Source organism: Phalacrocorax carbo, chromosome 3, assembly GCF_963921805.1.
Source record: "Phalacrocorax carbo chromosome 3, bPhaCar2.1, whole genome shotgun sequence".
NCBI lineage: Eukaryota > Metazoa > Chordata > Aves > Suliformes > Phalacrocoracidae > Phalacrocorax > Phalacrocorax carbo.
The window spans coordinates 64,134,806-64,156,213 of NC_087515.1; the positions used below are offsets into that span (position 1 = coordinate 64,134,806).

Genomic DNA, 21,408 nt, shown 5'->3' on the forward strand with positions numbered 1-21,408 from the left:
GGGAGGGTGTCCTGCCTGTCACTGCCCCCTCGGCATGCCCACTGGGCCGCGGAAAGGGGGAAAGCAGAGAAGGGGAGCGGGAAGCCCGTCGAAGGCACTAGTGGAAATAGGCCTCCATCCAGCGCCTCTCACAGCAGGCCGCCCCCGGCCCCTCAGCAGGTGGCCCTTCAGCCCGGCCACCCTTCAGAGAGGAGCTGCTGGATCTGGAGCGAGAGACAGGAGCACCGGTCTCGGGGCGCGTGGGGGTTTGGACACGCATGGCACGGCCCTGGCAGTGCTGCGAGACAGGGCGCTGCTGGGCTCGGAGGAGGACTAGGGGATGTGCCCTGCCAGGGCGACTGCCTTTGCAAAGCTCCTACCCACCCGTGCTCCGCGTGTTCTGGTTTTCTTTGCCATTCCAAGAAAAACAATCATAAATAATGCTGATAAAACCCATCAAACCGGCCAAGGGCAAGAGTGGGTGGGCACTCGCCCCGCACGGTCCGGGTGCCTGTGGGGCAAACACGAGGGGTGGAAGGGTGGGGGGAGTGTGCCGGCACCCCCACGCGCACCTCCCGCACGCGGCGCCCGTGCCTGTGGAAAAAGGTGGATGTCGGATCTGGCCTCCGGGAGAGGGGCCGGCCCCGGGGACGCCCACGCGGGGCCCGGGGAGCCAAGCCGGTGGGGCCGGGCACCTGCCCGGGCGGCGCGGCCGGAGCGGCCGGCCCCACGCAGCCGCCGCGCTGCAGCGACACGGGCGGACGGGGCGCGACAGAGCCCGGCCACGCCTGAGCGCCGAGCCGGCCGGGGCCGTGGGCGGCGGGCGGCGCCCCGCGCCGTGGCCGCCCGGTGGGCGGGTGAGCGGCGGCGGGGTGCGCGGGGTGCGCGGGGCGCTGCCCCCGGCCGCCACGCCGCGGAGCCCCGCTTTGTTCGAGGGGCGTGTGTGGGGGGTGGGGGGAGGCACACTGAGCGGGGCGCAAGCCACCCACGGACACACGCGTCGCCCGACCCGGGGGGAAGCGGGGTGCTCGGGTGCCCTCCAGAGCCGCCGGGCCCCTTCCCGCGCGTCTCCCTGCGCGCGTGTGCCCCTCTGCGCGCGCGCGCGCGCTGGGTGTTGGGTTTTTTTGGATTTTTTTTTTTTTTTTTTTTTTTTTTTCCCTCGCTTGCTCCAGGTTTTACTTCTGGTTGCCTGTAAGGGCTTTGCTCCTCCCTTCTGAAATCCTATATTAGCTGCGGCCAAAGCTGGGTAAGAAACACAGCTCATTGTTGGCAAGTGCCGATGAGCCTCGCAGAGGAGTGAGAGCCGGCGGCGGGGCTGCGGCAGCGATCTCGGCACCCTCCCGCGGGCGCCGGGGAGAGAGCGGGGGGAGCCCTCTCTATGCTGGGCGACTTCTCCTGACTGATTTCACCGCCACCTTTGAAGCAAAAGAAGAAAAGCAAGGCGGGAGGTGAGTGCGGCGGTTCTCGTAGCTGGTGCCGGGTGTCCCTTTTGTGTGCAACAGGAAAAAAATGGGACTGCCTGAACACGCGAGGAAAGGTATTCCTCGGCTGCCCGGCTTTACCTCCTCACCCGTGCATTACTGCCTTTTTACCAAAATAATTCGGACTCGGTTCCAAAAGTTGCTGACAGCGGCTAGGTGGGACTTCCCAATTCTTTGCTCCTTCCCCGCAAGTTCGCGAGAGTGCCGTGGGAATCCGCCGCCTTCCCCGGCGAGGCCGGGGGGCTCGGGCGCCTTCCGAGCGTGCGGGGAGGCGGCGGCTGCCGTGCGCAACGCTTTCCGCTGCGATAGGTATGCACGAGTCGGGGTGGGAAGGCGTGTTGTGGTGCTCGCCGGGTTAGCGGAGGGGACCGGGCTTCTCGCACCGCGGGCTCCCCTTCTATTTTGCCCTTTGTTACTCCACGGCACGGAGATTCTGGGGTTTTCCTCCCTCTCCCTCCACCCCCCCCGCCCCGAGGAGGAGCGGACGGCGGGACCCGCGAAGTCGTTTCTCCCGGAGCCGGGCAGATGCAGCCGGTCCGGGGGAGGGCGGCTGCGTGTCCGAGGCTGTATTTCGCCCGTGTATTCACACGCTAACTTTCCAGGTGGGCAATGGCAGACCACATGATGGCCATGAACCACGGGCGATTCGCCGACGGATCCGGCGGGCTTCACCACCACCCAGCGCACCGGATGGGCATGGGGCAGTTTCCCACCCCCCACCACCACCACCAGCAGCAGCAGCAGCCGCCGCCGCAGCAGCAGCACGCCTTCAGCGCCCTGATGGGCGACCATATACATTACGGAGCTGGGAATATGAACGCGAGCAGCGGGGTGAGGCACGCCATGGGGCCGGGGGGCGTGAGCGGAGGGCACCCGGCCGGCAGCATGCCGCCCCCCGCCCGCTTCAGCGGCTCCCAGTTCATGGCCCCCCCCGTCGCCAGCCCGGGAGGGCAGCTGAGCGCCAGCATGCAGCTCCAGAAGCTCAACAACCAGTACTTCAGCCACCACCCCTACCCCCACAGCCACTACATGCCGGACTTGCACCCCGGCAGCCACCAGCTGAACGGCAGCAGCGGCCAGCAGCATTTCAGGGACTGCAACCCCAAGCACGGCGGCGGCGGCGGCAGCGGCTTGCCGCCCGCCGTCCCCCACGTCCCCGCGGCAATGCTGCCGCCCAATGTCATAGACACTGACTTCATCGACGAGGAGGTCCTCATGTCCTTAGTCATCGAAATGGGGCTGGATCGCATCAAGGAGCTTCCCGAGCTGTGGTTGGGACAGAACGAGTTTGACTTCATGACAGACTTCGTTTGCAAACAGCAGCCCAGCAGGGTGAGCTGCTGATTCATTTAAAACAAACAAAGGACTTTCTATCGGTGCGAATGAAAACATTCCCCTAGACACGGTGTCTCACTTTTCAGGGCTTGAAAAGGTGAGAATCTGGAAAGCGGAGTCAACTATGCGCTTGTATAAATTCTATTTTTTTCTTTTGTTCTTAAATCGCTGCCACTTTTTTTTTTTTTTTTTTTTTTGTAGGTTTGACATTCACGTCCCCTCCCGTAGTAACGATTTCTAGCGAACTCTGCCTTTTTATGTTGGTCGTCCCCCCCTCCCCTCCTCGCTCTCTTAATTTCCTCGCAGTAACGTGCCCATAATAATTCCCACAGTGCTGAACCGTTAGATATTAATCTTGGCGAATTGCTTGATCTTGTGGATTTTGTAAACCATGATTTCCAATGACTTGAACTGCATTCAAATTCTGAGCGAACAGGGAAAAAAATTTGCATTAGTTGGTTGCATGAACTTTGAAGGGCAGATACTACTGCACAAATGCTGCCATCTTGCTTAATTTTTAACTATGCATTGCAGTGCAGACTAAAAAAATATTTTTTTTCCTTTTTTTTTTTTCCTTTCAAATACGCTAAACTGGAAGCTTAACAGATGTGGGCCAAACCTTTCCAGATCAGGAAAAGTAATACGGTTACTTAAAAAGTCTGCTACCCATTCCCCCTCCCCCATATGTACAGACAATAATATGGTGTGGATGGAATGTTGACTAGTGGCAAACATTTCACAGATTATTTTTTTTAATTATTATTTTGTTTCTGTCTTCGGCATTTTGACACTGTGCTAATATAGTTTATTCAGTACATGAAAAGATACTACTGTGTTGAAAGCTTTTCAGGAAATTTTGACAGTATTTTTGTACAAAACATTTTTTTGAGAAAATATTGTTAATTTATTCTATTTTAATTTGCCAATGTCAATAAAAAGTTAAGAAATGCTTTAGTTTTTCTAGAAGTCATTTACCAGTATTTTTCTTCAAAACTCTTCCCCACTGTCCCTGGTAAGTAGAACATCTATCTGTACAACCGTGTTGGTGTGCAAAAAGACATTCCAAAATAGAAAGTACACTACACCCATATATATGTCATGGTGAACTCGGTAGGTGAGCGGGATTTGAACATACTTACAGCATAAAGCCTCATACGTAACATTGTAATATGCCTGTCAGTGTGGTTTTATGAAAAATAAAGTTGCCGAGGCGCAACTTTTTTGTGACTTGCCAACATACTTGCTTTAAATGTAGTTGTCCAGAGTTATGATGCATAAAGTATTTATTATATTTATCTATTAAACTTGTAATTTTATAAATCTGCTTTCATTTATATAGTAGACTTTGTTCTTTTGTATATTTGTTATCTCACCTGGAAGAGCTGTGTAGAAAGACGGAGCGCTTAAGGTGCCAGTATTCGTCACTTGGGAGGGGAGGGTGGTGGGTGTCCTCCCGTCCCTCTCGGCCTCACAGGGGTAATGTGGGAGGTTGCTGCATCGACCCAGATCTGCATCACACCAGAACCGGTTTGTGCTTCATTTCCAGTGACTTAGGAGAAGGGGCGTACATCCCTAAAACTGTACACGCTGGGACATCTCTAACCCCTTTCTCCCAGCAACTGCTACCCACTAAAGCCACCGAGACAAATCCATACAGGTCTACACGGGAGAAAAATGCCGGTTTTCGTAAGGCGGTTGACACCTTGCTCCTTTAGAGCCAACTGTTGCAGCCTCCCGCCCCCACTCAGCCCTTGGCAAAGCTCCTGCACAAGTTGCTACTCCAGTGAGGACTGATGGATCGGGACCCTAATAATACATGTAATCCTGTTTAGCCACGCTTCCCAAGTTTGATACGGGAGCGATACCACCATGCTTGCTTTCTGCTGACGTTTTCAGCCTCATCTCCTGAACGTATTAGGAAGAAAAACAGTATGGTGGATGTAGTTAAATTTTAGACCTGGGCACGTAAACACGGGAGGATATCGCCACACAATGGGACTGTAAATAGCAGTGTTTTGAATCAAGCTGGGAAATTAAACTGATTACTGTTGCTAAAATTGTCCCAGCTGGTGAGAAGAGCGATACTTGGCCTTCTTTGCCTTACAGACGTGAAGCAGCTAATATGTTTTATGAATGTAAAAAGAAAATTGCTTGCATTAAAGTATTAGCAAAACTAGAAAGAAGGAAGTGTACGCTTCTGGGAAAAAGTGACGACAAAATGCTCTCTGCAGGCAGTAACAGCCTGTTCTTAGACAACTCTCAGCACCCAAGAATTTAAAAAAACAACCGTCCAGTTTCAGCCAGTGGTCGCTAATGTTTGTAATCGCTAAATTTAACATCAAATGGCAGTGAATCATAACTTATCAACTCACCAATAATGTAAAAGAGTGTTTAGAAGAATACAGCTGTAGTTTTAAGAGCTGTTGCCCAACTTGCCACTGTATAAATCCTCTTCCCATTTTAAGGCTGTCTGAGCTGCACACATTGCATTGCCGCCTTCTGCTGGAGTTTGGGAGGGTGATTTTTCTGATTCTAATCAACTTCTTATAATACAGCCTATCAAATTACGTGCATACCAAACTGCGTAGATGTTTAAAGCCTCCACGATCTCCTAAATGAAAGGGAATGCTCTCGCTTTAATGACAAGCACTTTTGCTTCATAAAGTTGGTTAAACAACAGATTCTTCACAGTTGAGACATCGCTACTTAAGTCTGTCAACATTAAATCCTTCCATATAAGCTTTCCCCAGAATAGGCAGTTTCACGGGCAGGCTGGTGGGGTCTATTTGCGTAGGATTCCTTGTAAAACTCCCCAGAGCCTCTAAGCAACAGCAGCTACTGGCGGAAAGCACTGCCTTTGGGCAAGGCATCGTCAAGGAGTTTTACGATTTCTTAAAAGTAGACCCGGGGGAGGGGGCGGAATCTGCAGAACAATCACATTGGCTACCTTGTTCCTTAATTTCTAATGAAAAGTCACGTCCCGGTAGCACCACTACACGTTTTCTTACTTGTAATATCATTCACCAAGCAATATTGGGGGCCTGACCCTCATCTTCCAACGTGAACCCCTTGGCAACGCTCCCACGGCTGAAGCAGTAACAGGCCTTCAAGTAGATCCTCCCTAGCCTCCACACTGTTTAGAAATACTCTGAAGTAATTTATTATTTGAACCCAGCGATTAGTGAGAAATGCGCAGCGACCCAGTTTTCCAGCTACCGCCAGATCCTCGCGAAGGACGTTGCCGCCTCGCGTCCCGCTAAGTTGCTCTCGGCACAGGAAACCTGACCTCTGTACTTTGGCTGTTTTTCAAGAACTCGCAACAGGGTACACGAGATCTGCTCCTCCTTAAGCCACGGCCACAAATAGACGCGCGGCTTTATTTGGAAGGGAGATCAGCCCTGAGCCGCCCCGCCACGCGAGACACGCTCGGCGGGAAATTAGGTGCCGATTAACGCAATCCTCTGCCTTTTTCCCCGGGGATAAGGAACCGAGGGCTGGGCGCCGGGGCGGCAGCGGCCCCCTCACCGGCGGGGCCCCGCCGCTGCCGCAGACACCTGCGCGCGGCGGCCGGCGGCACCACGGCGCCCCCTCGCGGGCGGCCGCGCCCCGCCGCCGCCGTCACCCGGGCGCCGCCGGGCGGAGCGGGGCGCGACGGGCGAGGGGGGCCGCCGCGGGGCCGGCAGCCGCCCACCCGGGGCCGCCGCGGCCTTGGGCTGGCGAGGCCTGCGGGAGGGAGAGGAAGGCGAGGGGAGCCGGCCCTGTGCCCTTGCGGCGCCGGTGCCCGCCACAGCCCAGCCCGAGGCGGCCCCGAGGGCCGGTCGGGGCAGCGGTGCCCGCTGCCGGCGGCTCGGCTCGGCTCGGCTCGGCTCGGCTCGGCTCGGCTCGGCTCGGCTCGGCTCGGCTCGGCTCGGCGGCCCGAGGGGTGCGGGGCCTCGCGAAATTTCTCGGCGTGGATTTAGAGAAGAGGCAAACAAACCTTGTGAAAACATGCCTGTTGGTCTCAGGTTTTATTAAAAAAAAATATATATAAAATAAATATATATAGATATAAACGAGGATCATCCCCTGCTTATCTTGTCTTGCTAGGGGGACTGGAAAATTCCAACATCTGGATTTGCAGAGTTACTTTCCTTTGTTTCCTTTTCTACTTTCTTCCCTTCCACCCCCCTAATTTTTTTGCCCTAGGAGATGTTTTCCACTCTCCAGGTCTTCTAGAGAAGTTGGATACGAAGCCCCGTGGAACACTGCTGTTTGCCGGAAGGCTGTGGCACGTGCCTGTGGAGCCTCAGCATAATGCCTCTTCAGGGCATGGGTAGCTTCTGCGACAACATCTTGCTATAGAGGCCGTGCTGTACCTACCCTGTTCCTCCTGCCCTCCGCCTCCGCTCCCTCCCGGCCGTGCAGCCCGGCAGGGTTTAACACGTGAGCTGGTACCCAAGGGACTGATACCCCTTTGTATTAGAAACCTCAGCAAAACCGGGGTGGGCACGGGCATGGACAGAAGGGAAACAAAGTCAGAAGCAGTTCTTGTCCCTGACCCTACAGCTATCGTATTCGAAGCCTTCATTGCCTCTAAAATACTCGCTGTGGGGCTACCGCCGGCAAGAATAAGATATGCCGATGTTACAGATCTAGGCTACACACACCGACCTTAACCCGATCTATTTCTGTACCATCACTCATAGGGAGAGCAGTGTGAACCAAGGACTAAGTAACAGTGGCAGGAACTGTTTAAATGACAAGATAAAGTATTTTTTACATAGGCAAATATATTTGTCAGATAACACTGCATGTGCAAGAAAACTAAGATGAGGAATCAAAGGAGTTTAGAACCCAAGGCAGCAGCATTTTTTCAGGATTTCATGTATTCTAAGTGCATCATTTTGTCAGCACAGAGGAGGTGTTTTACATAGTTTCTGAAAATATATTTACACATTTCAATATGGTGCCACTATTGTGCTCGTGCACAAGATAAAGCTGACTCTTAGTAACTGTAACAATAACAAGATACATCAAATGACTGAACAGATGAGCTCCTCTTATGGTAGGTTCTCTGTTAGTCTCTTTGCCTCATTTTAGAAAGACATTTGCTATACCAGGTTTTTAATAGAGATGGGTCAGGTATTTTATCCATCTGCTGTGCCCTTCCCCCCTTAAAAAATTACAGAGGGGCAATTTGATCACAAGCTTGAAACAGATTTTGAAAGGCGTGTGTTTTTCATATTAAAAATAAGCAAAAGATTTTCCAGCTTATCAGGCTTCAAAAAATGCTGACCACTTTTCTCAACTTCTTTCTTTCACCAGGCCATTTTGTTATCTCTGTCTATTGGCGTGTTCATTTGGCAATACTTTCCCTATTTTATCAGCAATAAAGTAACATGAAGGAAACTTTCAGAATTGTCAAGCTCCTAAAACTGGGGCTGAAGTTACTGGAGTGAGTACATAGCATTTCTTGAGCTCAGACACTAAATATTTAGCAGATATTAGTCACAATAAGACGCTGAAGGCGCACCTACTTATGTGCAGTTTTGGCCAAGAGCCTCCTAGCAATTGCACTGCTAGTGCCTTGTGCAGGAGAGGGTGAAGTTTCTGAAAGTCTATAAAATGTCTTATCTGCTGCCATTCAAACAGAAGTAGCACAGATTTCACACTCTTTCTCTCTGCCAGGATAAATATTTAAAGGCTTCTTACTCAAAATCTTTTCTGTTTTCTTCCAGCTACATTATTTAGTCTAATAATTGATATTATCTCTGGCTACAGACTTTGTACAGCTATATGTCGTCCATCAACTTTATATGAAGTAATGTATGTATTTGAAAGCTTCCTGGGATTTTCCAATGATAGGAAATGACACCAAGCCTCTGCACACATCTGCTTTGTACAGAAGCTAAATACTTATATTTTGGATTGCTTATAGGATTATAAGGGTTATATAGTTATATTTGGGTTGCTTCTGCGTTGCTTATCAGCAGGCCGCACTAAGGCTGGTGTTGATCTGAAAAGGAGATGAAGGGCAAGGTATGAATACGGGTATGGAGATGAATGTAAAGCCTTTCTAAGTAGTAGACAAAAAAAAAATATTAGTTATGATCATGACTGAGAAGGTTTTAGGGGATAGGTCTGAAAACCAGTCAGGCCTAACCCACAAGCTGTAAACAGGTGCCTGTCTGTGGAGTGATGGGGACAGTTTGGTTTTGCTTGTCACGTCTGACACGGTGCAACGTTGTACACTGGAGAAGTGGAGAATTTGAAAAAACATGACATGTTAACCTTCTTCACAGACCATTATTTACAATAAACCTGAATTTTGTCTGGTGGAGATAAGTGAAAGCTGCCATTGGATGGAGCCAATGAAGCCTGCAGTCCTGTGTGCTGGCTGCTCCTGCCTCCTGCTTAAGGATGGATATGGGATCCGTGTCCTCTCTCCTGGAAGATGAGTAGGGAGCAATCCCATTCCTAGTCAGCCACCATCCTGGAAACCATTGCAGCCGGCAGATGGCCTGTGCTCAGTCCCGCTTCTCAAAACCACCTTCTCTTCTTTCAAATCCCCTGAAATCCAGTATCTCAGCTGTTTCTGGTGGGTTTCTTTTCAGTGGCCGGGAAGCACTGCAGGCCCTGTGCTTTCTCTTGCCCTGACTTCAGTTCAGTCAGGGTGCAAATAAACCGTTGAAAGAGTTTCGAGGTGGTGTGTGTTTGTTTTGGGATGCGCAGCCGTCCGTGCAGTGCGTGGTGCGGTGCTTTGTAGCAGCCATGCCCTGGGGTGGCAGGGGAGGGCGACAGCTGGCCTGTCACAAGTCACCTCGTGTGTGACTTTGCCCTGAAAGGACAGGAGCAGCCTCAGACGGGTGTCTTGCCCTGTCCCCGGCTTCGCAGATGGGGACCTGCTGCAGGGCAGCCCGCTGTCCCATCCCGGGCCTGCTTCTTCTCTTTCTTAGCTCTCCCCTTTTGAGACGGGGTCCTCTTTGCCCGACCTTTTAATCAAGCGCTTTACAGGAAAGACAGCAGTGCACAGATAATCACACAGATTTTATTTTATTTTGTTTTGGAAGGAGCTGTTTAAATTGCCTATGCTTACTTGGAGGTGTCTAGTTTCAATTCGCAGTTTATTCCTTGAAACAGAGCAGGAGTAATTTAACATGAGAGACAAACCCACGTTCTCGGAGTGGCTGCAGAAAGGCTGCAGTACTCAGAGCTTGTCCACTAGGTGTAGCTGAAGCCCCGCTTTTCTTATTGATTAAAGTCTTAAAAAGCAGCCTTTTAATTTGATTTATCGTATACGTTTTAATGAACGAAAGGTAGTCAGAGTGAATAGTGATGGATGCTTATGGATTAGAGCCTTTACCTAATGCAAGAATTACATCTTAGCAATTCCACAACGCCATCACAAAAATGAGGTTAATATGCACAGGGGCTCTTTACTCTGGTTCCTCTAGTTTAGACCTTCTAGTCCAGGAGTCTTTTTGACATGGTTCATTGTACACCACAAGCAATGAAGTCCTCTGGTAGAGGACCTGGGTTTGGTTGTGTGTTTTTCCCCCAGGCTTTATTACCAAGGGCTGTGTTTAAAGGAGGAGGTTGGCACCACAGAAACCAGTGAAGCAGAGCACTTCTAAATTCCAAAGCTGAACTCTTAGTTAGTGTTTTGGCCTAAGGAAGAAAGGGAGAATACTTTGCTTCCTTGCCTCTCCTTCAGATCTCTCTAGCAATTTCTGCACTTAACAGCTTTGGCCTGAGTGGTATCCTCATAACTTTGATTGAAGATAAGGCAAAACAAGAGATAACCTCCTGTATAAAGAATGGGTTTCTGTTTTAGGAAAAATGTCTTTACTTTAGGAAAAATGTCTTTAATTTAGGAAAACTTTCTGTACTGAAAGAGTGGTCAGGCATTGGCACAGGCTGCCCAGAGAGGTGGTGGAGTCGCCATCCCTAGAGGTGTTCAAAAAACATGTAGACGTGGCACTTCGGGACATGGTTCCTAAACCATGTGGGCATGGTGGTGCTGGGCTGATGATTGGACTTGATGATCCTAGAAGTCTTTTCCAACCTTAATGATTCTCTGATTCTATAAGCCAAGTTCAGGAGGTCCATTCTCCATTTTGGTGTTTGTTTTTTTTTTATGGTTAGCTTTCAAAAGGCAGTGATCTCAATTTATTAATTTTGAAGATTAACAAGAATTAAGATTATTATTCACCTGTGATTTTCCCAGATGAGCATCATCACCAAAATCTAGATCAGTGATACTCTGGGTCTAGTTCTGACCTATGTAACTGCTTGGACAGCAGTGTCCAACTGAAAAATCAAGGCCTGACTGACAGCTTATTCAGTATAGTCCTATGCCTGGGATCCCTTTTGGAGCGCAGGCAGTACTTTATGCCAAAATTGCATTGCCTATTCTAAATCTAACACAGTTATTTCAGTTTTCCCTCAGTTACCCCACCAGCATCAGTGGGCCTAAAAGTGCTCTGAACACATTATTAATTTTAGGAGGACTGTACATTGCTTGGCCAGGGTACACCATACTGGTGTAAACCAGGTTCAGGTCTTGTAAGTCCTTCTTGAGAGTCTGGAAGGGTGTTGCTGGAGTCCCTGCTCGACCAAGTTGAAGCGTTGCATGAGCGCAGTGCCATAGGTGCAGATGTGAACCATCCTCTGTAACTCCAACCCCTCATGTAATGATGATAACTTCAGACTGGATTAAGTCAGGGTTCACAATGGTAACCAAAAGCCTGTCTGAGGTCCTTATTAACTTAATTCAAATATATAATCATGTATTTGAGTATATTCTTAAAGTAGTGTTCAGATCAGGAATGGATTAGAGTATTTTCTGATCTGTATTTTCCTCTGACATTAGCTTATTGTTTTTTATTGCTGTTAAAATCATTCTAATAATGACTTAGTGGGACCTTCTGGTTACTTTTTTCTTCAGCGTAAGGTAAAATAACTTGAAAATATCTTCTTTCTTAGTTTGGGGGGTTTGTATCACCCTTAACGGTGGCCTTTAACTACTGAAAAGGAAAGGAAAGTAGATGGAGAGCTGAGTTAGATGTTTTCTGCTAAATCTGATTGACTAACATTTTCCTAATTTTTTTTTCCTCCCCTACAAAAATGAACAGCTCCAAACCGCTTTTGGTCAGTGGCTTTTCCCAGACTCTTTCATTGTGAGGAAATTGCATGTTACTTTTTAAGGAAGCTTAAGTGTACGCATATTTCACTTTCATGTATGTCACATCTTAGGGGTATAGATGCTTTTGTCTTTCTGGTTGTTCCGTTAAAATACTGAAGAAATAAATATTTATAGTATTTAAAATCCCAACCTATTCAGGTTGCCAGGAAAGCATCCATTGTTATCGGGGGTTTCATACTTTCCTGTAGTTGCCAGCTTATACCTGCTTGTGCCAGCAGTTACTGTGTTCATGATTCCACAGTGTTTGTTGCTTGAGACAGGTGATCATGCTGAAATGCTGCATTTATCTTTTCTTCCACTTTTTGATGAAGGTTATCTGGAAGATTGATGACCTGTGAGTATGCTTGACACCTGACAGTATAGGAAGGAACAGAATGACAGAACAGGACTTTGAACTTGATAAAAGCCTCATAAGGAGCCAGCTAGTCAAATATTAGCTGGTGACAGAAAAGGAAGGAGACAGAGCAAGCCAGACTTAAGGGAACTGGATCTTCTCCTTGTTTGCAGTTGGCTAGCACACAGGAGTGTTTTGGGGGCCTTAGCGCCTGGTGTGCCTTCCAGTAGCTTCTCCTTTTTGTGACTGGTAAATATGTGAGAAAGAACAGGACTAAAGATAGAGTTTATTTTTTCCATTTTCTGATTGCTGCAACGGTCCACAATCTTATGAATAATGACTATCCTTCCTGCCTGCTCTGCTAGATGACCACCTAGTGAGAAAAGATTATGGCACAGAAGCTAACACTGAAGAGCCTGGAGGTGCAACCAGACAGCAGGGGCCTGCTGTGCCAGGAGAGTACAAGCATGCAGCAGAAGGGTGGCTCTGGAGGACTTACCCACTGGCTATGTTACAAGACAAAGAAGGCAGGTGGGAGAGCAGATGATGAGAAAACAGAAAACAAACTGAGAAAGATAATATTTATTAGTCATTAGAATAACAATAAGACAGCCCTGGGATTTTATTTACATTGTCCTGTGTGGGTTGTCGTAGTCACAACCCCTGAAATGGCTCAGAGAGCTCACAGGTGTCTTATGAATTTAATGAAAATGAGAATTTCAATTTTCCACGGTCATGTGAAGTACAGTTCCTTTGTACAGAGAAGGTTACTTTATGCTGGCTAACGTTTAGGCCCTACAGTCATATAATTTACGTAACTTAGCCCTCCTTTGTGCAAAGTAGTGTGTTTATTTTAGACTGTCTTTATTCAAGCTGTCTAGACAGGTTCTATGAATTTCACAACTGATGCAAACCCTGTGCAGAAAGTCAAGGCACATAAAGACACAGAACATTGTTATGAGGTGGACCTTCCCTTCACTCAGAGCAGGCAACTCTCGTCCTCCTGCATAAAGCAAGCATGCCACAATTAAAGTAGAAGCTGAGCACATCTTGTTCCTGTCTGCAGGCCCTTGGGCAAGTCATTATTTATTGTGTATTACAATGTAACACTTCATGTCTCAGTTTACCCTTTCAAATAATGAGTACAATGTGCTTTTTGCAGTTCACTGCTGCTTGATGTTGAACTTGCTTAAAAGGTTGTATTAGATCCTTGCATGCAAGCTGCTACACAACTGGAAATCACTGCCACGGGAGTTTGTTCTTACATCTTTAATTCTAAAATTTTATTTTAATATTATAACCACAGATAACTGTGATCTGTAGTAAAATACATTTTGGGTTCAGAAAACAGAACTAAGAGCCAAAGGAAAAAAAAATTAATAAGGTAAACTAACTAGTGATGTATCTTGCAGAGCTATAGGAACAGAGTCAATATTACAGGTTGGATGATGATGATTTCAGAGTGTGCAGATGAACTAGAATTGTTCTCCCTGATTCCAAGGAGGTGCTAAATAGTTGGGTTTTCCCTAGTTCAGCAATTCCTCACATTCCAACTGGTTTGACACTCTCCGAATTACATAACCTCTGAGGTTATTGAGAAGCACTGCGATCTAACCTATCCCCTCTTTTAGAGTACTATTGGAAGAAAAAACTTTTTAAATTCATGGTAGTAGTAGAGTTTTGGAGGTACCTCTGAAGATACCTGAGACTAAATATTATGCATATATCTGTCTGTATACTCCTATTCAAGTGAAGGATCTAAATTAGAGACCAATTTGCCTTTCACAATAAATATGACTTGCACAGGCTTTTTATGTACACAAAATGAAGATTTACTATATTCTAACAAATAGGTGACATTGGTGCCACCTCTTGTATTTGTCTTTAAGCTCAATAAAATATGAAACTCACTCTCACCTGATCTTTTATTTATTCATCCTTTCATCTCTTGGGTTCTATTTTCTTCCTTACTCATTTGGTCCCCCAAACATGTTATGTTTAATGAGGTGGTTCTACCTGTACAGCCAGAAAACCCTTGTAAAAAAATCCAATTAACACCATTTCACAGTTTTGATCTGTTAATGCCAATATATCTTTTGCAGCCTTTTGTGTTTTCCATGTAGTGATTCTCTTTCCACGCATGTCTTAAAATAGGTCATTGGTGTTTACATCAGCAGCAGTTTTAGGCATCAGACAGTAGTGCTGCCAGCTCTGCAGATCACCGTGTGGTTCTTTCTGAACTAACAGTTCATCAGCCACCCTGTCACCCAAAGGAAAAGATTCTCATTAGGACTTATTTCACCATCAATGTCTCTGTTATTTTCCCCCTTCTTTCTACACATCTTTATCTTTCACCACAAATGTCCCCCTCATTTCCAAGTGTTGTTTAAGTGTTATCTCCATCTGTGTCATTCCCATTGTGTCAGTCCCTATTCTTTCCCCCCCCCCCCCCCCCGCCGTGGTCTTAGGCAGGTTAGTCATAACCTCAGTGTTGTTCAGCCCAACTCCCCCCACCCCCTTTTATGACTGTCAGCAGAATTTGGACCTTGTCCTTTCCAGAGAAAGATGTTTGCCTCCAATTACGAGATGCTTTACCGCCCACGTACAGCCCGTACAGCTGAGAGAGCTAGCCTTCAATTTCTAATTTGCTTTATTCTCTGTGCTGCTCACCAGCAGGTGCTGCTTGGGAAATCAATGGCAGTTCCACACATGGAGCAGCTGCAGGACTGAGCCTTTAATAAGTCTTTTCCATCTCTAATTTTTACAAGCCAGCTTTAGCAGCAATCTGAAAAAAAAAAAAAAGAAACTGATGCAAGTGAATGTTACTAGCAAATGGAAGGGGCTAGAAAAAGGAAGGAAAAACAAAAAGCTACCTAGGAGCAAGTCAGTTTACATTATCTTACTGGAATAGATTATTTCTTCTCTACAAGTCACCCTTGACCAAGGTAATTCTGGCATTTGAAAGACTTCCAAATTATGCCCGATATGTGATTTACAGCATGATTACGTCTGAATTGGGCCCCGAGATTTCCCCTGGCAGGTTCACAAAATGTCCAGGGTTGACAGTTGACTTGGCCCAACTCTGTTCCCACAGTCTGTTGATAGAAGATCATTTCTAGCTAAAGGGGCACAATTATAAAAATAAATAAGATTAAAATTAGACAGTTTTAGGTCTCAGTACCTTTTTGAAGTTTTGTGTTTGCTTATAATGGTGTAAATCAGCAGTAACTTCACTGCAGTACCAGAATAACTGGAAACAACTAATACTGTTCTTTTCCTTCCCAATAAATTACCCATATATATTGGAGAAGAGTTGTCTCCAAACTGCAGAGGTGCATTCAAGTGTGACTGCCTGCCTCACCTGAGGGATTCCTTTACCTTATGTGTGATTTTTCAAGTGAAGCTATCCTCCACTTTGCCAAATTCTTCAAATAGCACATAGCATAATGTATTTATGGAGAGCCTATCTCCTGGGCAAGCTGAAGCGGTGGAAATTGCCTGGAGAAAATTGAAACCCTGATAATTGATTTTGCTTGCTCTTAAGGTTTCAAAAGACTTGAATCTTTCCAAGAATAAATCAAAAACTGTTCAGTAGCAAACCGTGGGGAATTTATCCAGGTTCTTAGAGTGGTTTCCGTGCTAAATTTCAGAAATTATATTCTTACTGATGTAGATTAAGAATTAAATTATTTGCTTAAAATAGTTAAGTCTGTTGCCTATTGGGATTTTCTGTGTCAGCTCATTTGGCTGCATTATTAACTGCCATTGGATCCTGCCTGGTAGCCAGGATCTTTGAGCTGTAGAAGAAAAAAAACTGGCAAGCCATAGGTATATGACAAACCCTTCAGGCCATAAAATCTTATTAGAAGGCAAATCATAACCTCCCAACCCTTTAGAGATCGATTTGGGACTCGGAAATCTGTAGAAAATTGATGCAGTGTGGAACACCTGCTTTGTGTATGCAAATAAATGCAAATATGGGGATTTTTTTTCCCCCTTGTTTTTTTGTTAGCACAGGACTAAGCAAAAGAGAAATGATTCCCAAGAGGTCACCATGCAAAATGTCTGATTGGTCCAGATGTTTACAACATTTCTATAGAAGTAAATTAAACCCAATGGAGATTGGTCTTGACAGACTTTGAATTGGGACCTCATAGGACTCTCCCAACACTGGTTCAGCTGCAGAGCTGCCCAAAGCAGGGAAACACTGCCAGACTCAGCAAGCTTCTGACTTCTAGACCACTGCTCACACATCACCAATCTTCTGTGTCTCGAGACCTTTATGAGGGCTCTTCCTAAATTCTAATTTTGCATTGTATGTTGTAGGCATCTCTAAATCCTTCTTCACACATGCTATGCTTTCATTATGTATCTTACATACCTGCTTGTTACTATATATTATCACGTTATAAGTATATTATATAATTATGTAATGGCATAAATATATTATCGTAAGGGTTTCAACAGAATGGATCCATTTTATTTCCAATATAATTAACTGAAGTAGTGGTATTGCAGGAATTGGTTCTGCCCAAGTACAATATAATCTGAAAGACTTGTATCTTTCCAAAAATAAACCAAAAGTTGTTCAGCAGGAAAGTTGTGAACAACTCCTCCAGGTTCTTAGCAGGGTTTCCTTGCTAGAATCCAAAAATTATGCTCTCACTGATATAGACCTGTCATTCAAGTGGCAGGCCATGGCAGTCCACTGCAGTCTGCATCCCCCTGTGACCAGAAATTATTGTCTCCAGATTTTCTTGTGCTGCTGGCAAACAGGAGCTCGTGGAGCAGAGCAGCTAGAGTTTGCAGAGGGGAGCATGTGGCCCTTTTCTGGCCAGTGTAGAAGGCATGAGACCCTCCCAGCCTCTTCACTTTCTGTCAACAGACTGGCCTGCAGGCCAAATCAGTCTGGATGGCTTCCAGGGGATATTAAGGCTTCTGTACAAATCAAGCTTTCGTTTAGGTGGAAGAAGAATAGAGGCTTGCCATTGCTCGTGGTGAAAAAGAAACCCTCAAAACTTTTTAAAGTGGTTTTATCCAACAGAGTATTGCCTTCAGACAGTCTGAATTTTGTAAAGCTCTTGAGCATTTGAAAGGGAGACTCTAAACTTGAACTGTCAGTCTTTCACCTAAACCTTCTCATGGCACACAAAAAGTATACATAAAACCCCCAAAAGTAACTGTTTCAATGCCAATGATATTAGCACCAGAGGGAGGGGGAGACCATCAGCAGGTGAGACCTGAATGTTGCAGTTGAGGAAAATGACCTGGGGAAAGGAAGTTATGCCAAAAAAAGATAGGAAGAAAACCCAAAAACTTCAATAGAATTGACTTAATGATGAACTCGTCCTTCCATTTGATAAGGCTGAATGCATTGAATATCATATAGAAAAAAATATAAATACAGGTAGAAATTCACTTATTAGATACATTTTCCCCTGGGAAGCCTGTTTCTTCAGTAGGTTTATGTTGTTGATGATTATCTTTAATCCAGAAACAGGCTGCAAGACAAGCAATTTTTGTGTAACTTCACCAATTACATCGGTGGAAATGCCACTGTGCACCAAAGAGGGGGTAGGGTTATGGATAGGTAATCCAGCTCACAACTGAACACAATGAAAAAAGAAATTCAGCCTTGTTACAGCGAATCTCAAGGAGGGGTCTGGCTTTAATATGGGGGAGGTACATTTGTCCTTTCTTGTGGATTAGCTTTTCATTCTCTTCCCCTAAACAGGGACATGAAACGCCCAAAGCGTTGCAAAAGCAGAAACCCCAGAAGCAGTGCAGGTTTCACAGAGAGGGTTTTCAGACAGCTCTCTCTTCAGCTTACCAGATGCAACCATGGCAGTGTGCAGTCAGAATGCCAGCTGGTCAGTCCTCAGCATGTAAATCGACTGCGTGACAGTTTCAATGCACTCCTCTAAATTTCTCAGTCTGAGTTTCCCTTTCCATTCTTCAGGTGGTTGTCTCAGTTCATGGGCCAAAATCCAGAAAATGCCTTTTAATCTTCTGGGGCTGTACAGACATACTCCCCACATACTCAGGAACACTGATTTTTATCTGCCCCTTCCCATTCCCTGACTATACCAGTGACTGTTTTCTTTACTTGCATGTTTAGGAACAATTCAGAACATGTAGCTTTGGATTTCTTGTAGCTAACTTTTATAATGATGACCCCAACTAATTTCTTCTTATCAGCGTGCTCTGGTGTCTCAAGGACTCCACCAAATTCCTACTGCCCAGTGAATCCTCATGTGTCATTTGAACTGCGATAAGGGTCTGTGCGCATGCTGTCAGGCTGTTGCAAAAATGAGCTAACACGTAATAGCTTTGACCCCAGCAGAAGAGGGTGAAGCTGAACGTGTCTTGCCTTGTGTTTGCCAAGGAGTGAGGATATGCTGGAGTAACTTTCTGCAATGCAGCTGTTGGTAGCCCAGTTACGCATTTTGATCTCAGAAACCCTGGAGCTGATTTTATTTCAAAAGAAAAATTACTAGAACAGGAGAATTCTCCAGTCAAAACAGAAGGAGCCCAAGGAACCTGCACACACACTCTTATCTTCACTGGTATTCTGCTCATTCACAGTGCCTTGTCACAAACAACCTCAGAGCTTTATCTTCTCTCAAAACACATCCAGATGGTTCCCAACCTCCTCCAAAAGATTTGCAGCAGAAGCGCCCGACCTTGCAAGCTCCCTTTTATGATCCTTAAATCTTTGACTTCCGTAGGAGTGCTACCGAGCCAACACCAGTGTCTGAAGAAGATTTGAAGAACTGATTTTTTCCTTAAGCCATGATGCCCACATATTCCCAGATAATATGAGATGACTTTTCCAAGTATACTAATAAGACTAATGAGAAACCAGCCCAAGTATGTTCTTTCCACCCCACAGACACTACCTCCAAAAATATAGCAGGACCTTTAGTCTATGATTCTATGATTCCTCTCCAGTGAAAGTCTGGCATGCTACTAACATATGGACTATTTCTAAGCCAGTACTTCTTGATACTGAGCTGCCTGGTACTTTTTCCTCTTACATCCCTCATAAATCAGATGCAAAACATTTCTGATCCTCTAGTCCCATGCAACAACGGTTTTGTTTGAAGGCTTACTCCAAATGATTGTAGTATACATGTGGTTTTTTCTCCTGTTGTTGTTCTGAGCCTTATTATTTTTCACTTTTTCTCTTCTCATAGCACTGGCTGCCACTTCCAGTACCAGCTTATTGCATCTCAGTTGTTTGCATATTTGTGCATTAAACTGACCTACATCTCTCTCTAGGGAGTGGGCAGCAGATGGTCCTTAGGCCATCTGGCATCTCAGGATGCTGCCTGAGTGGTTTGTGGGTCACAGCAGTGGGAGATGCTGGTTGCTGGATAAACAACATGCAGCTGAGCTTCCCGGGGAGTGCTCTGCTTGTTTGTATAAACAACTTTGGGCCAATGTGAGCCCACACAGTAACATGCAGAAAGTAGGTCAGGCAGGTTACCTTGACAGCAACAAGAACATTTGTTTGAGAGCTACTGGGGTCAGGGGAACAGCTACAACAGCCATCTCCTTTACCATTGCTGCCCCATGGGAGAAGCTGGTCAATTCACTGGAGGGGAACTGCGGTGGCTGGGGCTGGAACACTTGTCCCATGAAGAGAAGTTGGAGGAAGTGGGATGTTCAGCCTGGACAAGAGACAGCTTTGGGGGCCCCTAACTGCAGGCCCCCAGTGCCTATGAGGAGATTATCAAGAAGACAGAGACAGGCTTTTCATAGGGACGTAAGGTGGGAGGACAAGAGGCAATGGGCACAAGCTGAAACAAGGGAGGTTCAGGCTAAGTGTAAGGAGGAACTTTTTTACAGTGAGGACAGTCAGGCAGAAGAACAGGCTTCCCAGGGAGGTCATGCAGTCTCCATCCTTGGAGGATTTTAAGGCTAATATAAAGCCCTGATAGACCTGGTCTGAGATCACAGGTGAGCTTGCTTTGAGCAAGAGGATGAACTAAAGACCTCCTGTGGCCCCTTCCAGCCAGCGAGTCTATGATTAAGAATGAGTCTGGTTTTCAACAAATCCTGCCCAAATCCCAGGTTGCGAAGGGCAGTCACAGCTGGGAGTTCACATTATGGAAAGCCATCCAAGTCTTTCTGGAACAGACAGAAAAATTATATCAAGTCTGACCAATCCATATCAATACAGACAAATTTCACACAGCACAACACATCAAATCATGGAAGGATTAAGACTTAATTTTGAAGGGTAGCAGCTGTGTATGAACCCTTCAAAGGAAGGATTCTCTTTCTGAGGGCCCGAGTCTCTAATCTGTCATGCTATCTCTGTCGGAGCAGGAATAGCCAACATAGCTGGCTTACACTGCCAGCTAGCAAGCAGCCTCCCTGCTCGCCTATCAGAGCTGGTCCCCTGAAAAGCATGCATTAAATCTCTGCGGTGTTTGCTCCTGCTGTGTCATTCTGTCCTTCCCCCCATTGCTTGGTCTTCCTGTCCCTCTTCCCTTGGTGGCTGGATTACAGTACCAGTGTCCTGCTGCTGGCGTGCCCTTGTCTGAGCTTTCTGCCCGACTTTTCTCTGCTCAGCTCTTCTCTTTGCTCCGGTAAGTCTGATGAACAGCTTCCTTGCTGTCACTGCTTGGTGGCACGGCACAAGGACTTTGATCTAAGTACTTCCCTTTGGGACTGTCAGCCCACATTTTCTAGGAATAGCCTTAAAAGCCTGGGCAACTTGTGATGTGGAAGGAAAACAGGCAAGTATCTAAGGCTGTTGGTGAAAGTAGGAAAAGCTTCTCTAAAGAGTGATCAAAAAAATTTAAGCTGACTTTGGTAGAGCCTGCCTTTAAGTGAGACTAAGAGCTGTAGCTGGTTTGCTACAACAATAAGTGATCAAGGCTCACTTGAGGTGAGGCAGGGGACTTCAGAAAGTCTCTAAGTCTGTTTTTTTCCATGCCTGATGAAAACCTGCCACAAAGTCTGAATTTTTTTTCAGTTTTGTACCAGAAAATTGTGCATAAATCATAAAACTATTCAAATGTAGCATGCAGTTGATAAAGCTGATTTTATCACCACTTTCTGAAGTAATACATAGGACAGTGTCT

The 21,408-nt window shown here is 46.4% G+C and overlaps 2 protein-coding genes across 2 annotated transcripts in view; both read left to right on the forward strand.

Moving 5' to 3' along the window:
• The first annotated feature begins 1,000 nt into the window (after positions 1–1,000).
• On the forward strand, positions 1,001–4,131 carry CITED2 (Cbp/p300 interacting transactivator with Glu/Asp rich carboxy-terminal domain 2). Its single transcript, XM_064447152.1, has 2 exons — positions 1,001–1,427; positions 2,063–4,131. The coding sequence occupies exon 2, from the start codon at positions 2,070–2,072 to the stop codon at positions 2,802–2,804; it is 735 nt and encodes a 244-aa protein (XP_064303222.1). The 5' UTR covers positions 1,001–1,427; positions 2,063–2,069; the 3' UTR covers positions 2,805–4,131.
• Positions 4,132–20,825: 16,694 nt separating this feature from the next.
• TXLNB (taxilin beta) overlaps positions 20,826–21,408 on the forward strand; it is a 36,988-nt gene continuing 36,405 nt past the window's right edge. The window contains exon 1 of the mRNA XM_064447153.1: positions 20,826–20,910. The gene's annotated coding sequence lies outside the window, so the exon portion shown is untranslated. The remainder of the gene's footprint in view (positions 20,911–21,408) is intronic.

Excerpts from the sequence above, each read along its gene's own strand:
- CITED2 (XM_064447152.1), top strand. The coding sequence starts at position 2,070 with ATGGCAGACCACATGATGGCCATGAACCACGGGCGATTCGCCGACGGA.